The sequence below is a fragment of the Porites lutea genome, chromosome 11 (genome assembly GCF_958299795.1).
Source record: "Porites lutea chromosome 11, jaPorLute2.1, whole genome shotgun sequence".
In the NCBI taxonomy this organism is placed as follows: Eukaryota; Metazoa; Cnidaria; class Anthozoa; order Scleractinia; family Poritidae; genus Porites; species Porites lutea.
In genome coordinates, this window is record NC_133211.1 from 15,220,664 (window position 1) to 15,243,688 (window position 23,025).

The 23,025-nt window shown below is 38.2% G+C and overlaps 1 protein-coding gene across 7 annotated transcripts; it reads left to right on the top strand.

Annotated features, from left to right (window-relative positions):
- Positions 1-227: 227 nt before the first annotated feature.
- On the top strand, positions 228-22,391 carry LOC140953068 (chymotrypsin-like elastase family member 2A). Of its 7 annotated transcripts, none has more exons than XM_073402557.1 (9): positions 229-348; positions 3,744-3,789; positions 14,041-14,157; positions 14,998-15,261; positions 16,866-17,096; positions 17,269-17,466; positions 18,165-18,326; positions 18,700-18,901; positions 19,921-22,391. In XM_073402557.1, exons 1-9 carry the CDS (start codon positions 331-333, stop codon positions 20,159-20,161), a joined length of 1,479 nt encoding a protein of 492 aa, XP_073258658.1. In that variant the 5' UTR covers positions 229-330; the 3' UTR covers positions 20,162-22,391. The 7 variants fall into 7 exon arrangements, with proteins under 7 accessions (XP_073258661.1, XP_073258658.1, XP_073258657.1 ...); XM_073402556.1 differs by lacking the exon at positions 229-348 and adding an exon at positions 2,712-2,784; XM_073402554.1 differs by lacking the exon at positions 229-348 and adding an exon at positions 3,480-3,645.
- The last annotated feature ends 634 nt before the right edge of the window (positions 22,392-23,025 follow it).

Here is a 23,025-nt window from a genome sequence, read left to right on the forward strand (position 1 = left end):
TATTGTAGCCATTCATTTACTGCCGAGATCGTGGGTGATGTTTTTTCCCGATGCTTTGTTTTTTTTTAAATAAGTTGACATCACCATAACTACGGTGCACGTAAGTATTTCAAAGTCCCCTAGGCGAAAATGACCAAACTGCGAGTGATAATGCAAAGATTATAAAATGTAGTAAGCTACTGAAGCTGTTTGGGTTATTTCTCACATAGTACGCTTGGGCTGCCTGTGGTCGAAAAGAATTAAGACTTCGAAGGCGTCTAATTTTGTTCACTTGCTTTCCAATCTCGGTGCTTTTAACCGCTTCGGACGCAGTTATCGGGAAAGTTTCAGATGGACCTTTTTCCCCTGGTAAGTGAAGTACACATTCATTGACTATCGCCTCCTCATGATGACTTCGAATTCGTAAAACTGAGTTTTAACAACATCAATCATTTTTTGATGATTGGGAACCGATAGAAGCTGAAATATCAAAAATATGTAATTAGTGTAATCTGTTGTCGGCCGGCCACGACTAGCCTGGACCAGCAGCAACGACTGACAGGAACCAAACAAAAAGCGTTTATTGTTGCGTCTCTGCTATCGACTGCTACTAGTACAACAACTTCTGGCACAACTACTCCACTTTTGAAAAAAACCTCGTTTATAGATAGTTGTGAACAGTGTAAAGATGTACTGGCGCACGTTCCAAAGATGAATGGAAATAAGAATTATCCTCTACTATGGTAACACCTGCGATTTTTAGTACTGATTTCTTTCAAGAATCAACTGAACAAAACCAGAAGGGCTGCTCACAAAAATACCGTTCAAATAGTAAAAACCATGGAAGTAGAAACTCACAAACTGAGCATAAACATGGCGTTCCACTAAAATTGCCTCTTACACGTACAAGCGTGGTCATAGCTCATAAGCTTAAACCCATTCAACAAAACCTTTCATTTCTAATAACAACAAAGCAAGTCCAAGAAGGGAAACCGGCCAAGCTGTGCATAACTGGCTACAAAGGCACATTCTGGACTGATGCCTCATTAGATAATTTTCCATTTTTAATTTTTTTGACCATAACCATAACACTATTTTTAGAAGGCGCGCGCTTCGCTGTTTTAAATACTATTCAATAATGCCGGCGCTTGAAGATGAATGCAAAAAAATAATCAAACTTTTACTCTTGTCAAACTCATTCAAAAATAAATGCGAGATACGAAACGCGATGGCGCCCCGTGGTGACTTGTCGGTTTTTCCGGGGCGCCGAGACAAGAAGCCATGTGTGCGCAAAAAGTTATTCCAGATTACGCAATGAAATATTCTGCTAGAGACGAATCAAGTTTACTTAATATTCAATTGAGATGGCTTTTCTGTCCGTATAATTACTTTTGCGATTATTATTAAAAGCTCCAAACCTGAAAAAAGTAATTGTTTCGAGAATCAGGCCTCAGGCTAAAAATAAGGAAATTTTAAAAATCATGAAAACAAAGATTGAAGGTAGAGTAAGAGGCAACGGTTGCTGGTAAACGAATGCCAAGGTGAATATAAAAGAGGAAAGAGTTGCCTGTAGAGAAGGCTGAGCATGAAAAAAAAAAAAAAACATGGTTGTTCTGAAAGATGAGTAAAAGAAGGAAGGGTCGAGGCCCTGAAAAAGGAAAGACGAGCCTCTCAACAGACCCCACGACTTCCACCACCCGTTGTGTCCTGAAAATGCATTACACATACATAAATTTGCTAACAAATTACACCAATAAAGCATTGTTGACTATGATGTAGAAAAGTAATGAGTATAGAAGTAAACACTGTCACACTTGAGAGAGATATGAATGGCTTACATGTCGCCTTCTCTAAACACTATTTTAATTTTATATTAGATGAGTCATCACTTTGAATACACATTTAAGAAAAGGTATATTTATCACTTATCAGAAAATGAATTGTCTTTTTTGTCAGTTTTTTGCAACTGGGGAAAATAGTTTGTAAAATTGTGCGGAGCTGTAAAATTTTTTGTGGTTGTGAAAGAAAAAAGGAAAGCCAATACATTAATCTCCGCATTGGAACAGCAAAGTCGAAAAATGCATTATTTAATGCAAGAGACTTAAATGGGGACATTTAGTGCACCGTTGCACACAGCTGCAATAACACCTAAATTTTTAATAACAAGCGGGAATTTTCACATAGACCTTTTACACAGATATAACTACAAATAGCACTTCGAGGGCATCTGCAGCACATCAACTATTAAAGTGCTACTGTAAAGTAAAGTATTCTTAATTGACAGAATTCAGGATGAACATCCCCACTGCATCAACAAACCTCTTTTCTTCCTATGTACGTGCTATTCTTAACAAGGCAATATGCCAAAGAATGCATCCATGAATAAAAGAACCCTTTAGACTATTTAAACAGCCCGAACAATATTGTTCCTTGACGAACATGTTCGTTTTTTTTTACCTTTGCCAAATGCCAATTTTAGATTTTTCCTTCCCGAAATCATGCTTTTTTAAAACTTTTCCTTCCGTCGAACTATTATAAGTTAAGAAGGCCTTGGGAATTGCAACTTAACCACTTCTGAATAAGTCATAATTTCGGAGAGTAGCGGTTAATGAAATGTAAATATATTGGATGTGTGCCATGTAGAACTACTTAAAGGTGCATACAAGCTCCAGTGTATAAGTACGGAATTAAAACTGGTGCACTATTGGACTTTTCTGCGGCTTTTTCGCAGTTTTCACCACTTGTTTTCCGTCCCAGGAGAGAAGGAACTCAATGGTTATTCAAGGGATTTATTGGAAAATTAACGTACGAAACTTAATTGTGTTTGACCGCATTTATGAGATCTGTATGTTTTGTCCACCGAAAGGCTTGCTTCGTCGCAACACTAATGAAATGCCATACTCACGCAACTTGAGAGGAAGGGCACTGTTAGCAATTGTATACATACGTATTGATAACTTCTTTAAGTAAACATCAGCATTTTTGAGGCTTTATTGCAGTCCAGCTGAAACCACTTTAACAGACAAACTAAACCGTACAAATGCCTCGTTTCGTGTCACTTGTTTAGGCTGATACAATACACGGTTGGTTGCTATGTCTTTGCCTCAGTAAAGTTCGAAATAACTTCGATTAATTCCAATCCTGCGTTTTAACGTTATACCCCAGTTATCTAAGCGGGAAGTTAACCCCTTGGGGATAAAGTTCGAAACCCGTATCAATAATTTGCGCTGGAAGATTTACTAGGAACTTACAAGGTAACGAAGTCTAGTGGGCAAATTATTTGCCATCCGTCTCGCACTGATTAATATTTACTTTGGATAGATTAGATGTTGTCCGAAGAGCGGTAATTAATTTCCAGTCATCAAAACTGATACACCTGTCTAAGTTCCGTAACTTGAACGGCTATGTCATTGGTCAATATTTATAATATATAAAGAAATATGCAATCACGACAATTAGTATTCTCCTAGTCAAGATGCACGTAATTCGCGCCAGACCGTACTCAAAGCAAACTCTACATTTTTCACGTTGAGCAGATCTCAGATTGGAAAAATTGCGCCGCTCAAAGCAGTGGTATAAAAGCAATATCATTTAAAAACACACTGACGGAGAATTTACGCTTAAAAAATGCGGGCGTTCTGTGGAGCGATTTCTTTAGTGGTCCAGGTGTGCGTTGATTCTGGTTTAAGAACAGTTAGAGTTTATTGGCTGTGGAGACATATATAGCTACAGTTCTTCTAACTTCTTTTTTGTTGCATACATAGGGCCTGTTGTTGGTGTTTACTGCCCTCGTTGCTTGCAACACTGTTGGTAAGTCCCAGTTTCTTTATTACTTCGATATTATCGGCGTATCATATGTATACCATAAAGCCGCTTCGTTTAGGAAGTTATCTCGAAATATGCTTATTCACAGGAAAATTCTGACAGATAGTGAATTCAGTCGTTTTCTGCTACCGGTTGTCTGATTGAATAAACGACAACAAAGCCATCAGAAATGCCTAAGGCAAATTTATTTTTGTTATTAAACTCGTAGACTTATTTTGAATATTCTGATAAAAAAAAAAGAAGAAAAGATGCACGCTTTCGATATTTTCACACTCTCTAGCAGTTAGTTATCAATGGAATGTCCGGCACGGCTGAGATTAAAAAAAGAAAAAAAGTCATTTTGTAATGAAAGGTTCAGCTCCATGTTTGCTTCATTTATTGAACAATTTATTTGCTTAACTATGTGTATAATCATTGACTGTAGAGCTAAGGGAATAAGACACATTTGTCATAAAAATATCCACCCACGCTTGCAAAAAAGAATCATCGACTAATCAGAAGTCACCATAAAACGAGCCTCGGATTTGATTAAGTCACTACGAAATTGCATTTAAATAACCAAAAACGTATTTTAATTTTATTGCTTTAATCTTTTGAAAACCGTGCTATTTTTCTGTTTAAAATTTTTTCGTATTATTACCCTCAGAGGAATGTTTTCGTCACTATTATATCAATTTATTCGTCCCATACTTCTGTAATTGCGAATTTACGTAATTTAATGCGACAATGCGTTAATTCAAGGCATTTACCGCACGATAACCTTTCCAAGATTACAAGGAAATGCTAAAGAGGGTATTTCCACACGCTACTTTTTATTCCTTAGATAAAATATAAGTCAATAAGTGCTAGTCGCGAGAGACTCAAGATTAAAGGATGTGAAAAGTTCGCCTCAGTTATAAACAACCTGTACATACTTTTCAAGCGATTATGTCTCCCTGGAAAGTGTTTTAACTGAACACGCGAGAAAAATACCAAAGAAATTAATCATTTTTCTTCGATTCCCAAGTTTTAATCGAGAAGAAAAAAAACATGTTATCATGGTAGTTGCTGGATGAGATAGAGTGAAATCGGATCCACTAGCAAGAAAATTAGGTAATGGATCAGTTTTTATTTGACTGTTGATGGCACATATTTCTACGCACTTAGTGTTTGTTTACGAATCAAGCGTATATTGCGCATGCTTCTCGTGAGCAGAAGTCTCTATATTACTTGCTATGTTTAACTTCTTAATTACACTTTCCTACGACCCCGACCAACTGATATAGGCCCTCTCGCTGCAGTTTCTGAGTATTGCGGGTCTGAATGTTGGCAAAGGAGTGTTTTTGAAGTGGATTAAAACATGTGCAACTCAGGGGCGCCCAATACTCTTGATAATGTCAAACAACTTGGTGTAATAAATATAATGGCTGGTTAGGCCTTCAAGTACATTCTGTAACGCGGTTATGGTATGATGAAATTGAAAAGAAAGGCGGAAACGTATAAAGCCAGTTTGATTTACACTACCCTGTCATCATTAGCTGAATGGACCGGACATTCTTCAAGGTGTATAGCAGCGCAATTGACGTCGTGCTTCATGCCTTATCGCATACAGTCAAACGCAAAAATAAAATATTTGAATAGCTTAAATTGTAGTGGGTTTCTTTTGTCTCCTTAATCTGACGCAAGATTGTACTGCAACTTCAGCTCCTCAGTTCTGAAATTGTGGTAAAGGTTCCTTTTTTTTTCCTTAATTTTTATATCGCTACAAACTCCCTATGTAATTGCATGTGTTCTGCGACATTCACTCACCGCTTACTTCAATACAGATTTTTATCAACCCAGCAATATTTTTTCAAGTGTAAAAAGCGGAAAAAAAACATCTTGGCCAACAACAAATGTCCAGCTCATAACAAATGAAGTGTAAGGGTATTGTTAATGAAAAGTTTTTTGAAAGTATGATTTTAAAAGGGAAAAAGGTATCATTGAAAGTTACATTTTAAAAGAGAAACGAAACTAATCTCATTATTGATTATAAATAGATCGTATAGATATAGAATAGTCTGATAAATGCTGTTATGATCTTATCTTTATATTACAGTATATAACAAAAAGACAATTTAGTCTAACACTTTCTTTAGCAATTTACATTAACTAAACCATCATTCGTCACTTCTTTTTTTTTTTTCTCACCAAACTATTACACACATTTGCTTTCGACAGGCACTTAAGTGCAAGTAACAACTATAAGACCCGTCGTGTTAATTTTTTTTTCTTGGTCGCCAAAAAGCAAGTTGTCGTTATAAAAATGCCAAACCGAAAAATTAATAATAACTATAAATAATAATAATGATCACACAAAAAAAGTTCAGCTGTAACCTTTTGGGTGATAGCAGTCGACTTTAAGACTTTTGCTACATTAGTTCTTCACTGAAATAAAGAGAACGCAAAACTCAACGGTCGTTTTCCGTTCTTTCTTTTCGGCTCTGCGAACTTGATCAAGTTAAGTTATTTCTTTCAGCTTATGAATTGTTAGAAATTCAAAGTAATTAACACTGAGAAGAGCGCGTACTGCTAATGCGTTAACCAGATTTCTAAATTGTCTTTTAATTTAAGTAGTCGAATCGCAATAAATGTACCATTTCTGATTTTTTTATAAGGTTATCGTATCTCCAAATTTTCATTGCGTGGTAGCAAATAATCAATACTAGATCGCATTTTCGGACTCTGATAGGAGAATTTGGCAGGAAAAACATTCGTAACATTTCGAATCTTTAATCCAAGCAGCCGTTTTGCAATGCAGATCAGTGGAATATGCTTATAACTCAGTTTGTACGTGCTTGGCAACAGATGAATGGAAGTTTTGAGGTTGTCTTATAAATTATAAATTATTTCAATTTTGTCAAGAAACATTTCGGGCCGTTTATTGCTTTTTTTCCCCAACCATATAGATATTGACGTTGTTTGAACGTTGTTGAATACAAGTCCTTCACCATCGTCATTTAGTTTTAAAATCCTAGAAAACTTGCTTCTGGTTATACGGTTGCCAAGCGAGGGATTTCAGTCGCATTTTATTTATCTGAACAAATTAAAACCATAGAAAATCGTCACTTTCATCTGACGATGTAAGTGGTTTCTGTCCATATTCACTTAACAGTAATTTATAACAGAAGTACGGCCCAGTACTAAGCCGGTATTGCAGGTATATCATAGGATTACATATCATAGGCGTATTACAAATAATTGTGAACAACGTATCAACCGTTCCAAGATATCTGAAAGAAAAATAAAAATGCAAAGTAAATGTTCCTTTGGAAATGCGTAGCGACATAAAAAGCATACATGACTGACTCGAGAACTGGCCGTGAATGAGACGTTCCCGCTGGTCGCCAGAGGTTAGGAGGAACCATATCAATATATATTGATATGTTGTAAACAAGTGATTCGGTGATATGACTAAAGATAGAAGAAAAGCGACGGGCAGCAAAAAAGGGGCAATCATAAACATTATCAACGTTGGTTCGCAAGGTAGCCTCTTTGAACGTGTCAGTACAGAATCTAGAGTAAAGCCGGATCACGTGACCTTCTTGAGTCTTCTCATTATCGCCATTTTTATTTTAATTATTGGTGTTATTAAACCGCGCGGCATTTCTCTTCAAAACTCTCTGGACAAAGTAACGTGGATATTAGCCAAATATTGCCAAACAAGGGCTCGCGCACGCAAGCACACACAACCATTAGCAAATGAGATATCCGCATGACTGTCTGACTGTCTTGCTGTGGCCATTTCTTCAAAGCGGAGCTGAACTAACCAACAAAAGAAATTATTTTGGGGGCTTGATAGCTATATCAAAAAAGCACATTGACTTGGTACTTGGTATGATTTTAGGTGAATGTAACAAGGCGCTTTCAAGATGATAATTGAAATATTGGCTGAATTTACTACTTTAACTCACTGGGATACATTTTATATTATTCATTGAAACTTGTCAAAGAATCTGTAAGGGACTAACAATGATCCTACCACTTTAAATGAATAGAACAGTACTTAACAGGTTTTCACTTAACAAATTAACATTCTTCACGCAAAGAGGTGAGGGCCATTATTTATTCAACTTCTAGTTTATAGGGTTAAACAATTTTACAAGAAACTATTCGAAAAACGTGAGAGATTTTTGCGGGCAATCTATATGTTACCTTTTTGGAAAACTATACGAGTTCAGTAGACAATTAACAACAAAATGACGGGAAGTTGCTAAAAATGGGTCTAACTCACTTGAAGTCATGTTCAGTGTTGCCCTTTTCCGTTCCAAACAATATAGCCGTTTTTTTTCCCATCACTTATTAACAGAAGGGCAGATATGGTGTAGAATAAAGACACGTTTTCAATATTTCAACTTTGGTATGTGCGGTTTCTGAGAAAAATTGCCGAGACGGCAAAAAAAAAAAAACGAATTCAGTTACCCAGTTAGACACCTACTTATGTTAAAAAGCGTTCCTGCACATCACATTTTCGGCAAAACTTGCTCGAGTCTGATCAGTTTCTGCAGTTTTAGTGCAATCTATGTATATAAACTTATAGAAAAATCAAACAACACTGATAGCCACAAAAAACCAAATACAGGAAATACTGAAGGAGAGCGATATTTCTATCACTTAAAATTCTTAAACTTGAGATGCTTGGAAATTTCTAGACACGTTTTATTTGGCCCACCTTCAGCCGCCACAAATACTGCAAGGCTAGCGTTGATATATAAGCAAATAGGAGCTTCTATTTCCCGCCAAAATTGGAGCTAAAATGTTGTATTAATAAGACACATTTTCTTGTTTCATAAGGGGTTTCATAAGAGCCACCTCAAAATATTAAACAAGGACGTTCCTACCCCCCCTCCCCCCAAAAAAAGAAAACGTCTTCATTTTTTATCATTCATCTTATCATAGCGATAGAATAACTGATTAAAGATATATAAGTTTTGAACAAGTATCAAGTTCTTTGATCACATTAAGAGACACGATTGAGTGTGAAAGGCTGTTCTGGAAAGACAAGTACCTGGGGAAAGATCACGAGGTAGGCCGAAAAGGAGATAAGAAATTGCGTCAACGATTGGCTTACATACACCACGAATGAGGCTGGGAGATTAGCAAAGAATCGCGTTTTGTACCGAGCTGCCGTGAATGGCACAACGCCGACCAAAGGAGGATATGTGACCATTCAATTGAATTGAATATTCTGCCAGAAATAAGGTTTTTGCTATTCATTTAAGGCTTAGTAACAATCATCCAGTTGGCAATTATGTACTAAATTTCTCCTTTCGCCTTTCATTACATTTCGATATTCAGACGTACTTAAAATATTACCCGCCGGTGAAGCCTGGAGACTAGTACACTGAAAGGATGATTGGAGTTCTTAAAAAACGAAATCTTAGTAAACATGTGGACAAAACTGAGCTGGCAAATCGATGAGAGATGATTATTGATAATGTGTCAACGAAAGCGTTCGGTTCATTCATATTTGAATGAATCAGATTGACTAATATTGCCACAATACCGATCGAGTTGCTTTAAATATGCTTAGATGCATTAGCATTTTTAGCGTATTTGTAGTAACATCATTTTCTGTTTTTTCTAATGTGAATTACTTTCAGTGGACTGATTTTTCCTACTCGCGTCAATAGCTCGGGCTTATGATACCAGTTGCGCTTTGTACAATCAAAGCCTAGGAACCCCCGTCAATATTGAAAGTTATTGAAAAACATTTTTAAAAACCTGATGTTGTTTCTGTGTACTACACAAACAATATACGCAACAGGGCCACAACAGTGAAATTGCTGTAAATGGAAAAGTAGTACAGTGTTAATGTTGAAAGAAATGGATGCATTTGACGTGTTAGGTGAAGCCGTCTGATGACCTAATTGCGAAGTTTCGATTTTTACGAGATGACGTTCATGGATTCTAAAATGTTTTGTCTTCTAATAGCCCTGATCTAATAGCAAGGATCGACGAGCCAAAAACAATGTTTCACCAAGTAAGTAGCTTGTTATAATAGTTTGGCTATTTTCTACTAAGCAAATAATATCAACGGTCGATTCAGTTGTGTGTCTTACAGTTCTTCACAAAGGAGAATTTTGCTCAATTTTTTCATGAGAGGGCAGAACTAATTAAGATGGTCGACATGAGACTGCTTGCGCTGGGGCATGATTATTCATAGTCGTTGTCTATTTTTGGTCAGGGTTTTGTTTAAAATATTTCAGGTATGGTACTCACAGATTTAGTTCTTGGACGAAACTTAACCATATAAGCCAGTATAAGTAATTGAAGAATTTTTAAGTGGCGAGTTTATGATGGTAATTTAACCAAGACTACATCATAACGTTCCTTAGAAACGTAAAATAACCTTGCTTCCGTCTCAAGTGCCAGAGAAGTGCGGTCAAGGCTTCCATATTTTGTTCAAGAGGCTGGTCCAACTTAAGAAATCATTCTTGAAAGTCAGGTACCATTAAATTTCGAGAGTAAGATTATAATCACGCAAGCAAAGGGAAATATTCACTCGATCTCGCTGCAAGAATCGATATTGCCATCAATAATATCCAACCGGAATGGATACAGATAACTAAACTAAAGAAAGGCCATCAAGCCTGTCTTTAATCCTCAAATTATCTGAGCTTTCGGGCTATAGGATTGTGCCACAAGGCTCAACAACGTCAGTGGTTTTGTAGACCAGTTGGTAGAACATCCACCTGTCCAGTAGGTGGCGATCGGTTTGTTCGACGATTTCACGTTAAAGCTTTATTTCCGTTTTTTTGTATAAATTAAAAGTTCGAGTCTGGTCACTATTACAGGCTGCCTAGTAACTTCCTTGTACCATTGTAAAAGCCATTTCATGACAACCTGTTAGGGTAAAATTTTGACAAGCGACATAGCTTCGAACAGCCTGTGTACAGACGTTCCCCCTGAGGGAGGGGGGAAGTCTGTACACAGGCTAGGCTTCGAACAGAAACAATGACAACAAAGATGAGCTGCAACTGCAACATCAACGAAGCCAAGCTCAAATAGAATAGTAAATTACGTAGCTTCCTCATCACGCAAAATGACGGGTCTTGCACAATTCAGACCAGGGACATACAAACCCACCCGAAGAGGGCCACTTTTTGGATCATTTTGCGTTAACCAACATTAACACTCAGTTCTTTCTTAGGGCAAAATGTTGGCTTAGGGAAGGGGTAGGTGGGCAGTTTCCCAGAAACGTAAAATGATCCCACTTTTTGTGTCTAACAAATATTTGGCTACATTTCAACACTAAAAACTGGGCCATGCATGTACTGCAGTAATGTCTGACTTTTGAAGTCTCTGTATTAATTTCTATGTCGCGTGTGTCAACTCAAACGAAACCTCCTAAGCAGTGCTTTTGTATGACGCTAATTATTTTAAAGTAATGTCCAAAATGAAAATTGGGTTTTGCTAGAATTTTAATTGACAGGGTACCCTTAAGAGTTAAATTCAAGTGTGACATTGCAGTTATTTCAGGAGCCTATCTGATTCTGTAAACCTTTACATTTGGAGCAAAATATTTTTATTTATGCTCCGAAAAAAGTTTATAAGTGACTGAGTGAAATAAGGAATCAATTTAACATCTTATTTCATGCTTTTAGTCCTTTCGTGAGTTTTTGGTGACGAATGATTACTCTCAGCTTCAAGGTCCTTTCCATTCAAGTGCTCCAATCGACTTGAATGCATCGTCAGCATGCCAGTGCTAAAACTATTCCTGCCTTTTGTTAACAGGCTGAGAGAGTTTCTCTTTTCTCTTGTTCTGTAAAAAGTGGAATTTGATACGCTTGATCTACATTATGACACTCTAGATGTATCTACGTTCATTCCTCTAGCTGAAAATCATATTAGCTAGACATATTCCTATCTCGGGTATACGATTTTAACTTTCTCTTGTCATTTTCATTGAGTTTTTTGAGTAAATGTTGAAAAAACTAGAATTCGTGACCGGAAACATCTTCCTTTGCGAAGTTAGATGACTCAAACTATTTTCTATTCTTTAGCTTTACCGATGCAGATGCTATGTTTTAAGTGGTTGTAGAGTGTAGAGAAGAGGTTAAGTAGTTGATTTGAAAAGCTGTCAACCAGGTTTAAGTGACCTTATAATCACTTCATTCAAAAAGAAAGACAGATTATGCCTTTTTAGCCGCACACTCACGAAAAGAAAGAAATCTCAAAATGAGCGCATATGACTTAATTCCGTTATCACGCCACGACTATCAAATGCTGTTCGAGGACAGCCCTGTATCACAGGAAAAATGAGCGAATTTCTTTAGATTGGGGCTAATCCTGGTTCAAATCTGGGTCTAGTTTGGAAATAACCTTGGCAACTATACCATTCTCAAAACAATAGTTAGTCAAGTTGGAAAATGGGAACATCTCCAAAGTTATTACATAACCGTGGTCAGATGTATGGAATTATGAAGTTCACAAGATATATTTGTCCCGAATGTAGCGTCTAATTTTTGGAGTATGCTTTCTCCAATTGATCCCGAAACAGTTCCATGAACAATTTATTCAAAGCTGTTAAGAGATAGGTGTAATATTTCTTGTTATTAATTTATCGAAGGGCGTGCATCAAATTAAAGATAACAACCCCTTATTAAGGTATTTCAATCGGTTTTCATTCTTATTTCGGGCCTGGTAAGTGAAAGTTAAAGCACAGTTGATTAGTGACCTGTCACCCCTTGTCAGCTCCATTATGTAGGTCGAAGTACTCAATAATCGCCTGAAAAAACTCATCAAGAAGGTAGATAGTGTATTTAGTAACTTACACTTAACACATTAGGAATATTGCTTAAGCGCAAGCCATTGTTGGACAAATGGTGTTGAAATATTCACGAACTTACTCTCGAACTCTTTTTAGATGCATACATGAAATAAACTGATTTATTCATGCTGTTAATGATTCCGGACTTGGCTTTTAAGTGACCTCATAGTTAAACATTGCACCTTTGATTTCTCAAGCGCTTCAGCACAAAAGTCAATTAGTAAGTTTTCACGAGCTATCAATGACCCGTCTCCGCCGTCTGTATACTGTTGTATGGAATATAGAAAGTTTCAAGATCGTTCAGGTTCACTGTGCACAAAACGTGGCGAGGGATTGTGCGCTGAAGGAAGGCGCATATCAACCATGGTTCCGTTTACAGTTTTGTTTGTTTTTCGGACGATCGAGCCGGAATGTGCACAATCATTCTTTTACGGTACTAAACGCAACCTCGTAGTTCTTAGACATGTAAACTAAATTGATAATTACTGCCAAAGAACCTCCAGAAGTCAGTGTTATTCTGCCGGTTGTGTGTTATGGCAGCCCTGGTATCAAAAGTTGTAAACCAGAAATTCTTCGACAGAGCTCTGGAGTGAATGTGGTTCGACAAACCAAAAAAAGCATATTTTCAGTACTTTAAAAATAAAACGAACCAGTCTTTCTGACGTAGATAAGCAGGTGACCACGTAAGACCTCACGTAACGAATATTGAAACGAAATATCACTACTGACCAGGTATTTCGCCCCGGATCGGTCAAGCTATGAAGCTGAGAACTTCTAGTTATGAATATTATTTCCGTTCAAAAACCCACAGCCATCTGCTGTCGAGTCGAAAAACCGCCTTCCGTTTAGCTCAGTTGGAGGAACGTGCGTATGCTGAGTGGGAGGCGGGGATGTCACTGCCCATGATGATGCGATCACGTGGACTGGGACAAAGTTTCATCACCGCTAGCATGTTCCCACGAGTTTTTTTAAAGAATCGGCCAACTCACTTTCCGACTATCCATGGTTACATTTAGCCGTTAGTCTTGTCTCCCTCATCCTTATCCATTAAAAAAGACTGAGAGCAATTCAAAGAGCCCATGACGCAAGTAACTCCCTTGTGTCCATGCAACGGCGTGTTCATAGACCCGTTTGATTTAAGATCGACTTTCCTCAAATTTTTACTACCAAAATAAGTCCTACATATCAGTCAGTAATAATGGAGACCAGAAAATAGTATCTCTGGCCCGATCTGATGTTTTGATGACATTTGCTTCTCTTCTTTCCACTGATACGGTGGAACCTCGATATAACGAACTTCCTATAACGAAGTCCTCGTTAAAATAAACGGCGATATTATTTGCCCCCGTAATAGTAAAATATATGGAAAAGAACCTCGATATAACGAAACCTCGTTGTAGCGAACATTGTCCATCAGTGATGTCCTCTTCCTTTTAATGTAACAGGAGACTGCCCTGCCTCAGTTCATCCGTTAGAAGGGAGGTGCAAAATCGACTGTTTGTCAGATAATCACTGTCAACGTTGGCAATACTGCTGTAAAACTGGCTGCTGGCAAACGTGTGGTAAGGACTAAATAATCGTGAACGAACAAGACCGTGTAGGTTTAAGCTTGTACGTAGTTTTTTGAATATTGTTCAAGTCAAGAAGACATAGTGAAGAAGATGTAGAAAATTATTTTGTTAGCATACTCCTTAGAATAAGAATTATTCTAAAACCCTAGAATACCTGATCGAATTTCCCATAAGCGACCACAGGAGACAGGAGAGGTATGGAAAGGCTTGTTGAAAAGGGCGTCGCTTGGCTTTGCTAGATTGTGCTCGGGAAAGTAGTATAATATGCTACTAGCAATGCTCACATATTTCTAAAATTATGCCAATAATTATATATGCTAGTTTTTGCAAATTAAGCTCATTTTAGCAAAAAATGCAGAAATTATGCTTCTGCGTTTAGCTTTAAATTTAGTAAAAAACCTCAGTCAATAACTATGCAACAAATAAGTAAATGAATGTCACAATAAGCAGACAAAAAAAATGATTTGTTTACTTAAATTTGCCTGTAACACTAATCTCGCGCCAAAAGAAATTGGTTGCATGATCAATAAATGACAATTTTCTGCTGCAAAACTAGCCATTGGAGGATTCGAGCTGTGCTACTTTGACTTTAAATACTGATTCTGGTATTTTGGATGGGTGACGTGGTCCCCTGGTATCATGGGTGGTCGCAACAGTTTGAGTTTTAAGTGTATTTACACTGATCCTTCTATTTTGTTCATTCGAATGGTAGTGCTTTGACTTTAAATACTGATTCTGGTATTTTGGATGGGTTGTCCCTAGCTATTATGGATGGTTGCATCAGTTCGAGGTTCAAGTGTGCTAACACTGATCCTGCGTTTTAATTGATAGCAAATTATACAAAGTGCCAGCTACAAAAGATTAAGTCATCAATACTGAGAAGTCCATTCACTCCTACCTGCAAGGCTGACGGAAGCTATCAGGAAATCCAGTGCATCACGACACCAAGCTTAAAGTGCTGGAGAGTGGACCAGGAAGGCAGGAAGATTCAGGATGTAGACGTTAAAATCCAACATGATGCTCCTATTCGACAATCAGATGCAAGAGTAGGGCAGAGGATTGGGCGATTTTTCAGCATGGAAGATGATGAAATAGGTAGTTTGTACAGACAACTTTAGTTTTGGGGTAAACATTTAAAGATTCAAGTTGGCCACTGCAATTGCTTGAACTAGCTCTTTTTTCCTGTCTAAAACAGGTTTTCCGCACTCTTCTTGACATTTGTTCTGAATTCAATTTTTTATCAGCTCCGCTGGAAAAGTACGAAAGGGAAGGAGACCAAACAACTAAATGGGGAAATGAAACTAGGCAATTAGAACGTAATTAAATTCATTTTAAAAATGGGTGACAGGGACACCTTAGCAGCCGAGGGCAATTACTGCGGATCCCCGGGGGGGCACTCCCTTATAATGGCCTATACAGGGAGGCTCCGCAGGCGTCACGTTTTTAAGGGTTGGGATTTCATTAGTTGAAGTATATGAAAAAGTAGGGAAATCTGTCATTGGGGTCTGCAAAAGAACGTAAAAGAGTTAACAGATAAATTTTATGGCTGTCGGAAAGGCAAGAAAACTTTCTGGTTAATTGATTTATTCATATTTAAGAGACTGTGCATAAACAGAAGTTAAAAGGGATGCAGCATTCTAACCTAGATATTAAGGTATAAAAGGTATACAAAAGGGGCACCCTTTCTGTCAAAAAAGGTATATCGAAGGGTAAGGGGTTGGACTTCGAGGTACTCTTCAAAATTTTATACGAGGAGACTCCTACCCAACCTGGGCTGCGGGCTCTCTTTCAAATTATTTTGTAGCTTAGGCAACCGGACGCAATGACGAAGGCCAAAAAACAATTTTCTTAAACGTACCCCCTGCAAAACAACCCGGACCTTTAGCAAAGAAGGCGAGAACTTACGTCGACGTCTATTACGGTTGGAGTACTGGGTCAAGATGTCAGACCCAGAATTAGCGCTTCTTTACGATACCTTTGCTCCGAGAATCCAAATTTTCCCTTCGGCAGGTACAAATGATGCATTGATTTAGATTTTATGAAAAACAAGATTTTCTACGCCTTGCTTCAGCCCTTGAGCTCTCACCAGTCTTCACTGAATGGGCGCAGAGATGTATTTTGTGCGTGTGTCTGTGTTACAATATGGAAGGATAACATAAATTACATAAATGCTCCCAAAATAATTCAACGCCTAATCGTCGCAGCTCTTAGTAAAACGCCTTAATCCTTTGAACATCTTTTTCTTACTAAGCCAAAAGTTTTAGACTTCCACAAACTGTCAAAAAGGTAAAAACAATGATTGGAACATTACAAAAAATACTCACGTTCACAGCACAACCGGAGTTATAACGAAGTGGCGTCCCGAATGTCGTGATGTGGACGTAAAGGCACGAGCAGTAACACTGAATGTTGATTTCGGTCGTTCTAGTTCTCTATGATAGATCGATAAAGGTCCATGTTGTTACAGGAGGTCGTGGACACGCGACGACAAATAGTTCTCTCAAATTTGATCGGACGCGGTCCCTAACAATTCAAATCCAGGAAAATTTGCCAACGTTTGGCAAATTGAGTGAGATAATCTGTTTTAGCGACACGCCCGTTGCCGTCGTGATTGCCGAAGCTCCCTTTTCTTTCGCATACAAATTTATATCTACAATCTAAAATATGTACTTTAACTGCGCTATTACTATGTTTTCCAGAAGAGAACGATAGAACGCAAGGGCAAACGAAGTGCCAGAGAGCTCGTGAACGCAGACTTCAAAGAAGGAAAACACGATCGACCGTGTTTGTGCCAAAGTGCAAAGCAAACGGGCAATTTAGAACGACACAGTGCCACAAAAGAACGAAGACTTGCTGGTGCGTCTATGAAGATGGAAAGGAAATTCCCGAGACAAGAGTCAAAAAACCGGAGAGACCAAATTGCAAATTAAGTAAGTGAATGGACACGTTGAGTGTTATCGCAGACGAGAAGAACACTTTTTCTCGATTTTTAAACTTGTGGACAACGGAAAAGATGATGTAGTTAATTTTTATTGAAAGAATACTACAGGGTGGAGAAGTACTGTCACGACCTCTGATCCTCTGCTTCAATATTGGTTTCAGTTTCAGGTGATTGTGGACTACGTTTCTCGCTTTACAGAAAGCAAAGCACACGTCGCTCGCGTAGGGTTGTGGGTGGTCGTCAGAGTGCTGCCAATTCGTGGCCTTGGATGGTTGCTCTTTTCTTCAACAAAACGAACTTCCGCTGCGGAGGATCCATCATTAAACCTTCCTGGATCATAACTGCTGCCCATTGTTTTAGTAAGTCACAAAGTTGAGTAGTGGGACTCGTCAAGATTCCTTAGGATTCTCTTTTATTGTAGGGTGCTTACATCTTCATTTGACTTTTTCAAACAATATCAGATTGGCCTTAGCATAACCAATGATTAACCGGTTGTTAACGGGAGTTACGTTACTTGTTGCAAAACAAGTTTGCCTCGGGCCAGTAAAACGCGCAGCATGTACAGATTTTGAAAAAAAAGTAGAGCTACTCTCTACTTTCTATAACAACTTTTCGCAACCTTTAACAAGCTGATTTGTTGCAAGAGAGGTTTGATTCATTGGTGGTAAAACGCGCATCAACTCGTTTTGCAGCAACATTGCAAAACAAGTTGCACGTTTTTGCTGCCCGTTTTACCGTACCTTAAGTATTGCCTCAGCCAATTATCAGTGACTTGTTAGGATGACTAGTGATAGCTAAACTATACTGTTAGAGTCTCAGTTTCAACTCGTTCTATTCTTCGTCTGAGTAGTTTATCTGGAATCATCATAACGGTGTTGCTTCGCCCCATGTAAGGGAAACCAAGACAGTCTTGGATTCTGGAATCCGGATCAGTCCCTGACATGGGGCGAGTTGTCTAGCCAACGGTGACAATTGAGACTGTAAGTTATTAGTGAGACAGACTTTAGTCCACTTGGAGGAACATTTATGAACTGTTCTCGTCTTCGTCTTTTTCAAGGTGACTCGACTTCGAAGAATCCGGCGGATTGGACTGTGCGTATTGGAGAACATTCATTTAAGAGCAAAGAAGAAAAAGAGAAAAAGCTTGGTGTCAGACAGATAATCATTCACCCGGGATACAAGCGGAGTAACTCCTCTCATCCTGGCGACAATGATATAGGTATGACCAAAAAAACTTATTTATCTCATTACACAGTAATGCGTGAATTTGTAGGTGATACAAGTTATTGCCAAAATGTCCGTCAATCTTGTTTGTCTAAACAACACAAGTCAATAGAAATTTGGGGTATGAACTTGAATCCAGTGGTTAGATTTTGTGACTTTGGCAACTCGTGACAAATTTCAATCCCGATTTAATATTTACTCTGTCATTAAAGGGAGCAAGTCGTGGGTAATTAAGGTGGTGCATCAGGGAGAAGAATTATAAGAGGCTAGGGTGCAGATAATGTTGTACCACGGAGCTCTTTGTAGCAAACGACGGTAGCCAAAGGGAGGTTTGACTTAACAGTAACTTATCTTTTTTCACTAATCAGCTCTGGTGCGCCTGTCCAGTTCGATGAGATTCGGATTGCTCGTCAACCAAATCTGCCTACCTCCTAGTTTTGCATACTTTAAACCTGGTCTACGCTGCACGGTTACTGGCTGGGGTCACACCTCTTGGAACGGAACAATGTCACATGTCTTAAGAGAGGGCTGGATCGATCTGGTATCAAAACCCGTCTGCAATTCAGAACGGTCAGTAGTCTCCCGAACCTATTCGCTTCAAGCCGTCACGTTATCGTCACGAGATCGTTATTTGGTCACTCTTATTTTTAAATCCGTGGACGAAATCCTATAGCGTGACCATTTAAATAAAACCTCTTCGGCAGAAATTTTGGATAGTAGTATTTATTTTTTATTATTTATTTTTGCATAGCATTTTTTTATTTTATGAAGAGCCAGCTTGATGGGACACATTTCTAGGAAATATGGCAGGAAAATTACGCAGTCATTTTTCCAACCATCTAACAAATTGGTCCACAGAGCTGATTTTCTTTAAAATAAGGAAATAACAAACGTCTCGGGTTGAGTTTACAGGCTTAGCAGGCTTCGTGACCAGAAAATTTAAATGTCATTTTTCAACGCTCAGGAGGGCAAAAATGAACTGGTTAACCAAACCATTATTGGGCTTGATCTGATATTGAACACTTTACACTTTTTATGGGAAGTAAGTCAATGCATTAATTGTGTCAGTAACAAAATTCTCATATCTGATTTGTTCTCAGCAAATCCTTATTTGCTGATGCAGTACCAAAACTATCTAATTATATTTGACTTGTCCGATTAGAAGCTGCTTGTAATCGGACAATTGAATAGCCAATAAAAATCAAACATCAAATGTTGCTAACCGATAAGATTTAACAAATTAGTCCATGCAAGCAAATCAAAACCAGCGAAAAAACTTCGGTGACCCAGTTATCCAGTTTCAGTTTAACACATTCAATTTGAAAAAAAATGTATTTAAAACATGTTGAAAAAATTTCACGCAGTTGGAACTCCATATTCCGATGTTTTAACTTGGTGTAATACGACTTTGTGTCGTACAATTCAAAGTAATCGGCCACGTGGTTTCAAATCGTCTTCGCGCTACAAGCGCACTCGCTCGGCCGATTTGAAATTACTAGCCCGATTACTGCCTGAATTGTACTTCACTCAGTCCTATTTCCATTACTAATCAAAGATATTCCCTAATTGTCAATCATTGTTTTCGATAGCTCATACAATGGGACAATAGGACCAAATTTCCTATGCGCCGGTTTCAAAGAAGGACGAACTGATGCATGCTCTTATGACAGTGGAGGACCTCTGAACTGTCCAGAGCCAAACGGACGGTGGATTCTTGCAGGCATTGTCAGCTGGGGAGAAAGGTGTGCTTTGCCACACAAGTATGGAGTGTACACGAATATTCACCGGTATACTCCGTGGATTACAGAAACCTTAAAATTGGATAGATAAAGTGGTGAAGACCATTATTAAACTGCATCGAAGAAGGGCTGGGCTAACTGTTCTTGACGATTCTGTCCATGAATCGCATAGAGAGCGTTTCGCAGCAATCAAAGAAAATCATGACGCATATCACTGCCAAAGCATAAGCCTAAGATTCCAGTTAATCATGTATTGTGTCAGACTGCAGAATTTGCTTTTTAACCAATTTCGCTGGTCTTAAATCGAAGTGATTGCTCTCAGAAGAGTGTGAATCAGTGATCTACGCTTACAACTGAAAACAATAGTTATAGCAGGTTGCCAAAATTTCATCGAAATATACGTCAACTGACCGTAATTAGCTACAAATTGTAGCCTGTTCACAGACCCTCGAATTGGCGTAAAAGAAAAACGTCTGTGGACGGGCTAGACCTTAATAATCTAGAACCCTCTTCGCCTTTTGCCATTTTATTTGATATCAAACGAGGTATCGAAGCTATTGCGTTGAAATATTTTGTCATTAACAGAATCGCCAGATATACAGCGCGATCAAACCCCGTTTTGGCAAAGGAATTACGATATTTAAAGATCTGATACATGATTGCTGCATGTAGTGATTCATAAATCTGTAAATAGTCGAGAAAAAGTATGTACAGAATTAGAGCGGATAGACAAAGGCTCTTAGAGGCTAATTTAAGTGTATCAGTATCGACAATTTGATGTCAAATATCGAGATACATGGATTAAGGACGTTACTATTCAGAACTGATCGATTTAACAGTCTAGCTAGAAACTGGTCTTATGACCAGTCAAGGTTTGTTATCCCAGCGTGAAGTACAAAGGCTGGGATCATCAAAGTTCAGTTTCGTCGTCTTGACTAAGGTATCTTTAAAATCTGTTCGATTGAGATTATATTCATATTTATAGAGTTATATGTTTATAAAGAGTGTTCGTCGACGTACATTCTCTTCAAAATAAGTGTAAACATACATGTACATAATTTTTCTGTTGCCATAATTATGCCAGCAACGTAAATGAAAACAATCGGGAAAAGCATTACTTTATCGTTTTACCGTCGTTCTTTCTGTGGGAACAATAAAAAAAAGACCTTTCTTTCTAATCTACTTGCGTATATGTAAGGAACACAGGTTGTTGGTTGGAGACAGTCTAAGAGCCTATTTAAGTTCAGTTTTCTTTCATTGGTAAAAGAATGAAAAAGACGAAGAAAAAGAAGCTTGAATTAATTTGTATTTGTGTGTAGCTTGCGAGCAAGCTCTCCCAGGGGTGTGCGCGCGCCAGGGAAAAATGGAGAGGGCCAATTTTCTCTTCGATCCTCCGCACCTACCACGCCCGAGAAAGCTTGCTCGTAGGCTAATTTATATGATGACAACCTCTCTTATTAATATCATTAATTAAACTACAAAAGAAAGGTAATCTGAACAAACTCTATACACAGATCTTTTTATGCTTTTGTAATCATACTGAATGCACTCGTTTAAGCGTTACACGTTTGCGTTTGTTGTTTTAAGGAACTTGATGTAATTTAGGATGCGTTTCTTTGGGGGAATCCAAAACGGGATTCTTGAATCCAAAGACCAGTCAGTTTTGCTTATTTTTGGATAAATAACAAACGGATTTGGACCTTATAAAGAATCTACACACCGAATGGATTCAACAGATCAAATGTAACGGATTCATGATCCTTGGATTTCTTTGGACACGGTCTGAAAAAGTAAACTCTAGGGCAAGAATTAAATGTTGGATTCTCAAAAGGAAACGAACCCTAATATTAAGACCCGTTTCAAACGTCAAACTTCAAATGCGCCGACTAATGCAAGTGAGAGAGAACAATAGATTTTCTTCATTACCATTAAATTCGGCACCTGTAGAGGTCGAAGTTTGAAACGGGCCTTTAAGCATGTTTCGCTTGTTCCACATGTTCATATTTACATTTTTTGTCACTTTTGAAAATGCAATTGATAACAAATGTGTTGCCATAAACTCTCAGTTACCTAAAGAATTTACGCGATGAAAGATGTACAATATAGCTATATTTAAGCCGATCCAAGTTAATCTAGGATCAAGTAGTTAACGCATGTATAACGTCGCTAATCACACTGACAGAAAGCTGATAGAAGACTGTTGCGTTATGTAACTGAAAGTGGTTACCACCGCATCTTACTGTTGCTACAATACAGCGTTGGAAACAGTTGTAGATCAGTCTGTGACCATAAGTTGAGACAATAAATAAGGCCAGGTGCAACCTGTTGTACTTCATGCAGTTTCCCAAGACGGGGACGTTAAGACTGAGCCACGATTTACGTGGTTACGGTTATGGAGAATTTACATTTCCAGCGGAATCGAGGTGAGAAAAGAAGACGATGATGGTGAGGAAGAGCATTTTATAGCCTCAGTTTCAATCTCTTGCAAAATCGGTTTTCTGGTGACCAGGAAAAGTTCATCGGTCAAATTGAGTTTTTCATGATGGTAACTAACCATCGCCTCTCGTCAATGCGCTAAATAACGCCTGTTACAAAGGCTTAGCTATTTAAATGAAGATATACATGATCGTCGCAGTGGTAATTGCAATTTAAGCAACGATCGTATCTCCATTTAAATATGTATTTCCGCAGTTCACATCATCATTCTAACTCTCTGCCAGGGATGTCAGCTGCTTTTTTCCAATGGCCACCGTCATGAAAGGCGGGAAAATAAGAAGCGCTCTGCGTCTTTGGAAGAAAATGTACTCTGCAAACCATCCACGCTTAAACCATATTCAATTATTTGCCATCTCCAACGGGGCGTGGCAGCCACCCCTTTCAAAGGTTGTTTCGGTTTTGCTTGTTTGTTTGATAATTATTTAGTTTTCCAGAAAGTTTTCTCTTCTGCGACTGTTT

Excerpts from the sequence above, each read along its gene's own strand:
- LOC140953068 (XM_073402554.1), top strand. The coding sequence starts at position 3,607 with ATGCGGGCGTTCTGTGGAGCGATTTCTTTAGTGGTCCAG. Across the intron at positions 3,790-14,040 it reads CGTTGCTTGCAACACTGTTG|GAGACTGCCCTGCCTCAGTT; the intron begins GTAAGTCCCAGT and ends TTAATGTAACAG. Across the intron at positions 14,158-14,997 it reads TGGCTGCTGGCAAACGTGTG|CAAATTATACAAAGTGCCAG; the intron begins GTAAGGACTAAA and ends TTTAATTGATAG.